General features: G+C 41.6%; 1 protein-coding gene across 3 annotated transcripts in view; it reads left to right on the plus strand.

Annotated features, from left to right (window-relative positions):
* Positions 1-8,389, plus strand: part of MMP2 (matrix metallopeptidase 2) — an 80,487-nt gene that overhangs the window by 53,684 nt on the left and 18,414 nt on the right. For all 3 annotated transcript variants that reach the window (XM_018569586.1, XM_018569585.1, XM_018569584.1), the window contains one exon: positions 3,755-3,891. In XM_018569586.1, coding sequence (XP_018425088.1) covers positions 3,755-3,891 — 137 coding nt within the window. The remainder of the gene's footprint in view (positions 1-3,754; positions 3,892-8,389) is intronic.

Below are 8,389 nucleotides of genomic sequence, written 5' to 3' on the forward strand. Positions count from 1 at the left end.
CTGAGACAAGGCAGTCTGCTGCAAAACAGAAGTTCTGCAGAGCATGAGAACAGATACAGATTTAAAAGGAAGAGCAGCAAAGAGAAGGGAAACTACCATGGATTACAGTAAGGCACACATTACAGTATTGTTTTATGTTAAAAAAATCTTAGGGTTCAATGTCACTTTAAATCAAATGGAGATAAATTAATCGTAGATAAAAAAAATTATAATACAGAAAGAAGTAACAGAGGAGTAGATAGTGGGCTCACTCCAGTCAACACAGTAAAAATAATCACTGAGGTTAAAATAGTAGAAACAGTCAATGTAGCAAATACATTGTCAGAACGTACAACCTACGTCAAGGCCAAACAATAAAACTAGTGGGGAACAAGAAGGATGTAAACTTTTGTCCCATAACAAGACAGGAATTAAATGTATGTACACCAACGCTAGAAGTCTAGCAAATAAATTAGAAGAGCTTGAAATTATGATACTCGAAGAGGACTTCGATATAGTGGGTATATCGGAAACCTGACTAGACGGCACACATGATTGGGCTACTAATATAGAGGGGTATAACCTGTTCAGGAGGGACAGATGTGGGAGAAGGGGGGGGGGGTTGCATTTACGTTAAAAACTATCTAAATATGCATATAAGGGACGATATCACGTCAAACAGTGGAGAAGATGTGGAGACCTTATGGCTAGAGCTCGATATGGCGGACCCTAGCCGTAAACTTATTGTGGGTATTTGCTATAAGCCTCCGAATATAGGGGAGGAAGGGGAAGCAAATCTACACTCCCAAATAGAAATAGCTGGGAGGGAGGGCAATGTAGTCGTGATGGGCGACTTCAATTACCCGGACATCAATTGGGCTAATGGTACCTCAGGATCGACAAAGGCGGGCCGATTTCTGAACTTGTTGCGAGACAATTTCTTGGAACAGATGGTGGAGGTTCCAACTAGGAAAAATGCCATCCTAGATTTAATAATTACTAATAAGGGGGAGTTAATTGAGGATATTGCAATTGGGGAGACACTGGGTAATAGTGATCACAATGTGATTACTTTCAATATTGAATACAGGAAAGGAAAGAGGGCAGGACTGACAAGAACCCTAAATTTCAGAAGGGCCAACTTCGATAAGCTGCGCAAACTAGTGGGGGAAATAAAATGGGAAAACTGATTTCACAACCTAAACTCAGACCAAATTTGGGACTGTTTCAGGAACACATTACATATTGCTATTTCAAAGTGTATACCATTGGGTAACAAAAACAAAAGATCAAAGACTAAACCTATATGGCTAAATAAAACTGTAAAACCACATGTTAAGGCAAAGAGAATGGCATTTATAAAATATAAGATGGAAGGGACGGCATTGGCATTCCTTAACTACAAGGAATGTAACAAAAAATGCAAACTAGTAATCCGGGAAGCTAAAATAGAATGCAAAAAGCATATTGCCACAGTTAGTAAAAAAAAACAACCCAAAATTCTACCAATATACTAACAGTAAAAAGGTAAGAAAGGAGCAGATAGGCCCAATAAAGTACGGGCCGAGGGGCTGAACACTTTTTTCTCCTCAGTATACACTCAGGAGGGAAACGGGTTCAACCCATAATATACCACAGCTGTTGACAGAAAGCGGGATACAACAAAGACTTAAAATGCTCAATGCAAATAAAGCAGTGGGACCAGATAACCTGCACCCCAAGGTACTTAGGGAACTAAGCCAGGTTATAACAAGACCATTATTCCTAATTTTTAAGGAATCCTTAGTGACTGGTAGCGTACCATGTGATTGGCGGAGGGCTACGGTAGTTCCAATATTCAAAAAGGGGGCTATATGCCAACCGGGGAACAATAGCCCAGTCAGTCTAACATCGGTAGTTTGTAAACTGTTAGAAGGTATGATTAAGGACTATTTGGTAAAATGTGTTAAGGATAAGGGCCTAGTTAATGACAATCAGCATGGGTTCAGGAAAGACCGTTCCTGCCTTACTAACTTGCTAACTTTTTATGAGGGGGTAAGTAGAGATATGGATGGAGGGAAGCCGGTAGATGGGGTATATCTGGATTTCTCAAAGGCATTTGATACGGTACCACACAAGCGCTTACTTCACAAGCTGAGGGCTATGGGCATAGATGAGGTGGTGTGTACGTGGATAGAGAACTGGCTACGGGAACGTGTCCAGACAGTATCTGTAAATGGCACCTTTTCGGACTGGGCTAGTGTAATGAGCGCGGTGTGCCTCAAGGATCTGTGCTGAGTCCCATACTGTTCAACCTATTTATTAATGATATCGGGGAGGGAGTAAATAGCCATGTTTCTGTGTTTGCAGACGATACAAAAATAGGTAGGGTATTAGAAACGGATCGTAACAATATAACATTACAGGAGGACCTGGATAAAATAGGGGAGTGGGCAATAATATGGCAGATGAGGTTTAATGTCGATAAATGCAATGTAATGCACTTTGGAAATAAAAATAAACAAATGGGCTATACCATCATGGGTATGCCGCTAGGGAAGTCAGAAATATAAAAAGATTTGGGGGTCATTGTAGACCACAAACTGAATGGTAGCTTGCAGTGCCAGGCTGCGGTAAACAAAGCATGTAAACTTAACATGTTCACACTGGAAGTAAGGAGATTAAGGGGGTATATGATTTTCATGTACAAGATGTTCAATGGTGACAGCAACATTGGCAACAAACTCTTTAAGATTAACTCCATTACAAAGACTAGAGGCCACCACCTAAAGTTGGTGGAAAAAAATTCAAGCACAAGGGGCGAAAGGGGGTTCTTCACAGTAAGAGCGGTTAGGGTCTGGAACTCACTGCCACCGGCACTCTACTTTTTTGTTGTTGTGGATTTGGGGTTCTTGGGGTTTTCATGAGCTGTAAGCCATAATCATGACAATTATGACAAATCACGGCTTGAACTATCTTGCTTTGCATGTAATGAGTCTATCTCATATATTAGTTTCACCTTTTAAGTTGCATTAGTGAAATAAATGAACTTTGCACGATATTCTAATTATTCGAGTTTCACCTGTATATACATGTATGTGTGTATGTACATACATACACATATACACACACACAGGTCAGGAAGTGGAGGGGCCCAATTAATATTTAAAAGGGCCCTGGCGATGTGCTGCAAAAACGAACATGCACTGCATTTTCATGTACTGAGGTGCATTACAGCCCATTTATTTTATATTGGTTGCTTAAGGCAAATTGTACCAATGAACAAAAACACATGCACTTGCAGGGCATCCTGGTGTAAATCCTCAAAGTTCACAATCATTTTCAAGTTCACGGAAGTAGTTGTTTAGCCTCCCAGTCTTCTAATGTAGGGTTTCTGAAAATGTAAACAATTATGTGTTTTGTGGTCCCCCCAAAATCCATACCAGACCCTTATCCTAGAAACAGTATACCGGGCGCCTGATTTTCTTTGACTTTATGGCTAAGGTATAGAAATTGCCATTTCATAAGTAGTCACCACTCTTGCTGGGCAGAGGGATGGCAGTGGATGCTATGCAGCCAGAAAAAGTCAAGACCTAGTAACTAAGTGAAACTAATTCATAGAAAGGCATATCTGACTAAAGGAATTGAAAGGATCTGCTCTTAAACATGGTGTTTAGTTTTAAGAGTTAAAAAGTTCAGTTTAATTGTTCCTTAGCATTGCTTGCTTAAAAAATGGGAATTTATTTGACTTGTGTGTATTCACACAATCTTATGTTAAATATTTGCTTTTTTCCAGGTTCATATGGCGGTCTGTGAACCGCAGAGAGAAGCCATCGGGTCCTCTCCTTGTTGCTACATTCTGGCCTGAGCTACCTGATAAAATAGATGCTGTGTATGAAGACCCTGAAGAGGAGAAGACTGTTTTCTTTGCAGGTGATGTTGTTTATGATATGATATGATGAGGTAATACCAATTAATTTTAAAGTATATCTAAAGCCAAAATGTTTGTTTTATATTGGATTGGATTGTATATGGCTATAAACCTCTGCTAGGTTTTTTTATGTGTTCCATTGGGAAGATTTCCCTTTACTTCCTGTCCTGAAGATAGGAAGTAAGAGGAAATCTTTTCAAAGTGAGGGAAATCCTCTCACTGTCACCAGAACAAGTGCACTTTGGAGGGTCAGGGGTATGTAACATGCAACATAATGTATGATAAAGAAACACAGCTATATATTAGTATGTGGAAAAACTATAGTCATTTTTACAAAGTGATATTCAACTATTGCTTGAACTGAACTTCCTGACTGATTCTGGAAATGTGTTTATGTCGTAACCATTGTAACTGTAAGCATAATTTGGCAAAACAATACAGGCAAGGCAATGTAAATGGAGCACTGGAAATGCCAGTTTGCCAGAAATGCCAGTTCTGTACACTGAAAGAACTACTGCCATAGCAGCTCATGTGGATATATGGGGCTCGAGTCAAGGGCAGGCCCAGTCAGAACGCACAGCAAGTTTGGGAATACTACAGCCAGTCTTCTAAGTTACAGGACAGGGCCAGCAGTGGCGTATCCAGGGCATAACACATACTGTATGTGCCATGCCCTTGGCCGCCACTTAGAGGGAGAGGCGCTGTTCCATGGGTCGGCGAACTTTCACTGACAGCAGACAGTGGACTGACACTGTCATTATTCAACTCCCCCACTGGCTGCCGCTGCTGGTTAGTTACTAGGATGCCAGGCAGTCCTAGCAACTAGCCGGCACCTGCGGGGGTTGCATAATTGCAGCGGGCTGACGATGTCATCATTTGACTTCCTGACCGCTGGTGGTTGGTTGCTAAGTCCACCTAGCAGTTTGGTGTCCTACAATCTAATCGGCAGCAGGGGTAAAAGAGAGGTAAAAGATGCCATTATGGGAAGTCAAAATGGAGAACAAGGGGAAGAGATGACAGGAGAGAGATTACTTATAGTGGGAGTAGAGAGATCACAGCAAAAGAGCATGTTGGATAGCAGGGTAGAGAAAGGAGAGACGAGAGTGACAAAAATGGAGAAAGATGATCTAAAAGACACAGGAGAAGGGGAAGAGATGACAAAACAGGGTGAAGAGGGAGAAAGATAAACGATGGGAGAGGAAAGGGAGACAAACCTGGGAGAACAGGATATCAGCAAGGTCAACTGCTTAAATTGTCTGGATAATTTATGTACACATCAAACAAATCTAGCTATAAAGATCTTTTAGTACATGATGTTCTGCAGAATATAACTAAATATATAATCTTCCTTTGTTGTCCCCTGCTGACATTTTGCAGTTATGTGCTTAGGTTATGGTTCTGATGACAGTATACAAACGTGTGGAAAGCATACTGTCAACAGAACCATAATTCATAATTCATAAGTCATCAGAATCAGAAGTTGAATCTCTATTTAACTACAGATCACTCCTAAGTGATCTGTAGTCAAATAGAGATTCAAGTGCTTATGGAAGCACAATGTGCATAAAAAATAGTGCAGGAAACATTTGTACACATTTTATGGATTCCAGTCAGGCTTATAGCTAGCTCATATTATTTTTCATCTGATTTGCAGAGGGGTGGCTGGCCTGAGCACCACATTTTTAAGGGCGCTGCAGGCACAGCTGCTCAATGCTGTGTGAGAGATGGCTAGTCCAGTATACTTACAGTGTGATGGATGGGGTGGAGTTAGGAGCTTCTCTAGCTAAAGGGATGACGGGGATGCTGTTTGCTTGTTAAAGTATAGACGGGCCCGTGACAGAGTAAAGGAATTGTTCCTGGTAGAGGCAGTGGACCTGCATATGCTCATGCTCTCCCACAGCTCTTCCAGCACATTAAAAGCCACCAGGATCTCTACTTCAGGTACTGCACAACTTAAGTGTATATAAGTGTACAGAACACCTTTCTACTGGATGATGTTTATGAGCAGATGTTCTGCATTTGGTTCATGGAATGGGTGACAGAGCCTGTGGTGCTTCTGTTTTTAGGCTGTGATTGACATTAAACATTTGACATGATTTGCGGTGTTCACTTCTTTTTGGCAGATTCTGCACTTCATTGGCAACGCTCACAAATGCATGTTTGCTGCAGTTTTGTGATTTTTTTGGCACTTTTTAACCAGTTGACATCCGCGGTGTTAAACCCCCTTCCCATCCAGGCCATTTTTCAGTATTCAGCGCTGCGGTACTTTGACTGACATTTATTCCGTCATGCAACGCTGTACTGAAATGAATTTTATACCCTTTTTTGGGGACAGATAGAGCTTTCTTTTGGTGGTATTTATTCACCACTGGGGGTTTTATTTTTTTACTATATTAAGGAAAAATTACCGAAATTTAAAAAAAAAAAACAGTTTCCCCTATATTAAATGATAAAACATTTATTATTACCCAATTTTTTGGTAAAATATAAAAGATGGGGTCACGTCGGGTAAAAAGACACTAAACATGTCAAGCCTTAAAATTGCGTGCGCGCGCGAAACCTCAAAAAACGATAATACCCAAAATTGGCCATAGGCGACGCTTTAAAAGCTGTTACCGCTCATCAGTTTAGTGTTATCAGTGATTGATGGCCCTAAAATGATTGCTCTCACTGCGACGTTCGCGGCGATATGTAACATGTGTAGCGCAATTGTAATTTTTGCGCGCTGGGGCACCGGACGCGTATTTACGTTTATAGGCGCGTAAACGTGGGGGTGGGGGAGTGAAACATTTTGGGGGGGTTTTTTCACCTTTTTTTATATGTGACTTTTATTTTATTTTACTTTTTTATATGTTACTTTTATTTTTTTTATTTATATTTTATTTTTTGCACTTATTGTTATTGCTATTATATAGGGGGATAACAATCCCCCTATATAATAGCAAAGGCACACTGACAGGTCCTCTTTATGGAGACATTAGGGGTCTCTAGGACCCCTAATATGACCTGTGGACCCCAAAAGAAGCTGATGAAGCAGAGATCTGCTTCATCAGCTTCTTTTCTCTGGCTATAGCAGCCAGATGACTGACAGGTGAATGCGGAAGTGATGTAATACACATCACTTCTGCATTCACAGCCCGGAGGGAGATCAGCAAGGAGCGAAAAAACGAGCACATATAGACGATCGGCAGGCTATGGAGCCGCCGATCGTCTATATGTGAAACATCCGGTACCGGGTGTTTGCATTGGTCGGGTCTTTTCTGGCCGTGCGTGCCCGCTAGGGCACCAATGCTGCAGTGCCGTCTGTCCGTTTTTTTACGGACGGGCGGACGGCAAGTGGTTAAAGCGTGTACACCACTGCCTCCACCCACACAGTTTAGCATAGATGGAGGAATCTGTTGCACTTTTTTCATCTGACCATAGAAAATCTGCAGATAATCTATAGGTGTATGGCTAGCTTTACACAGTGTCATATCTCTCCGTCACACCCTGCTGGAGCAAGCTCAAACAACATACGGCAGATAAAATACAAAATAAAGAAACATGTTTAGGTACACTTAGGCTGGGTACAACCCAGTGCTGACTAAGGAATTTACAAAAAGGAATTTAGCAAAAATACTACATACCTACATATCATAACCATGTAGTTCCACTAGGAAAACAATACAATACAAGCATAAAACACAACATCAGCTCCAAGTGGCAGAACTACTAATTACAATATAGGATATGAGAATGGTTGTTGCACCTATGTCTGTATAAACAGCACGCTAAAACCACCACTAAAAACCTATTTCTAATTTAAGTCCGATCTTCTTTCACAATTCTTCAAAGCCTGGCTTTGGTAGTGGTTTTGTCATAATATCTGCTATCAACTTATCAGTTTCACAGTATTCAAAACACAATTACATTTGCTTCTTACAGTATGAACAGGTAGCTTTTGCATTTCTTTCCATGATGCTAGCTATTAAGGCTGTGGTGCTGTACAAAACATTTATTACTAGCAGCTAGCTGGGATGCCCTTATAGGATCTTCTGACTGAGCTTGCATTTGGTTCAGCGTCCTAAATTTAAAAAGATGATCTACTGATGCCAATTCTGTTAAATTCTGTTGTTTTCCTTTTCCTCCTGTACTTGTGGGGCTTTTTGCTCAAGTTTTTGTTCAGACGGTGCTGACTGTGTCCCCTCAAAAGGATTTGACATATGGTGGTATCACTGACAATTATACTTTGGCTGATTGTTACTTTATTGGTATCTGGATGCAGACATCTGCAGGCCCGGATTTCCCACAAGGCTACCGAGGCCCGGCCTCGGGGCGGCAGAGTGCAGAGGGGCAGCAGTGTGTCACGACGGGGCGGCCCGAGGCTCCGCCCACCGGCTCCGTAGTGTGCGGCCGCCGGCCAATCACGGCGTGGCGGGCCGCAACTCCTCCCTCCAGCTGTCAGATACTTCCTCCGGCGTCAATCCACATTAACAGGACGCCGGAGGAAGTATCTGACAC

Source organism: Nanorana parkeri, unplaced genomic scaffold, assembly GCF_000935625.1.
Source record: "Nanorana parkeri isolate BGI_ZX_2015 unplaced genomic scaffold, ASM93562v1 scaffold1362, whole genome shotgun sequence".
Classification (NCBI taxonomy): domain Eukaryota; kingdom Metazoa; phylum Chordata; class Amphibia; order Anura; family Dicroglossidae; genus Nanorana; species Nanorana parkeri.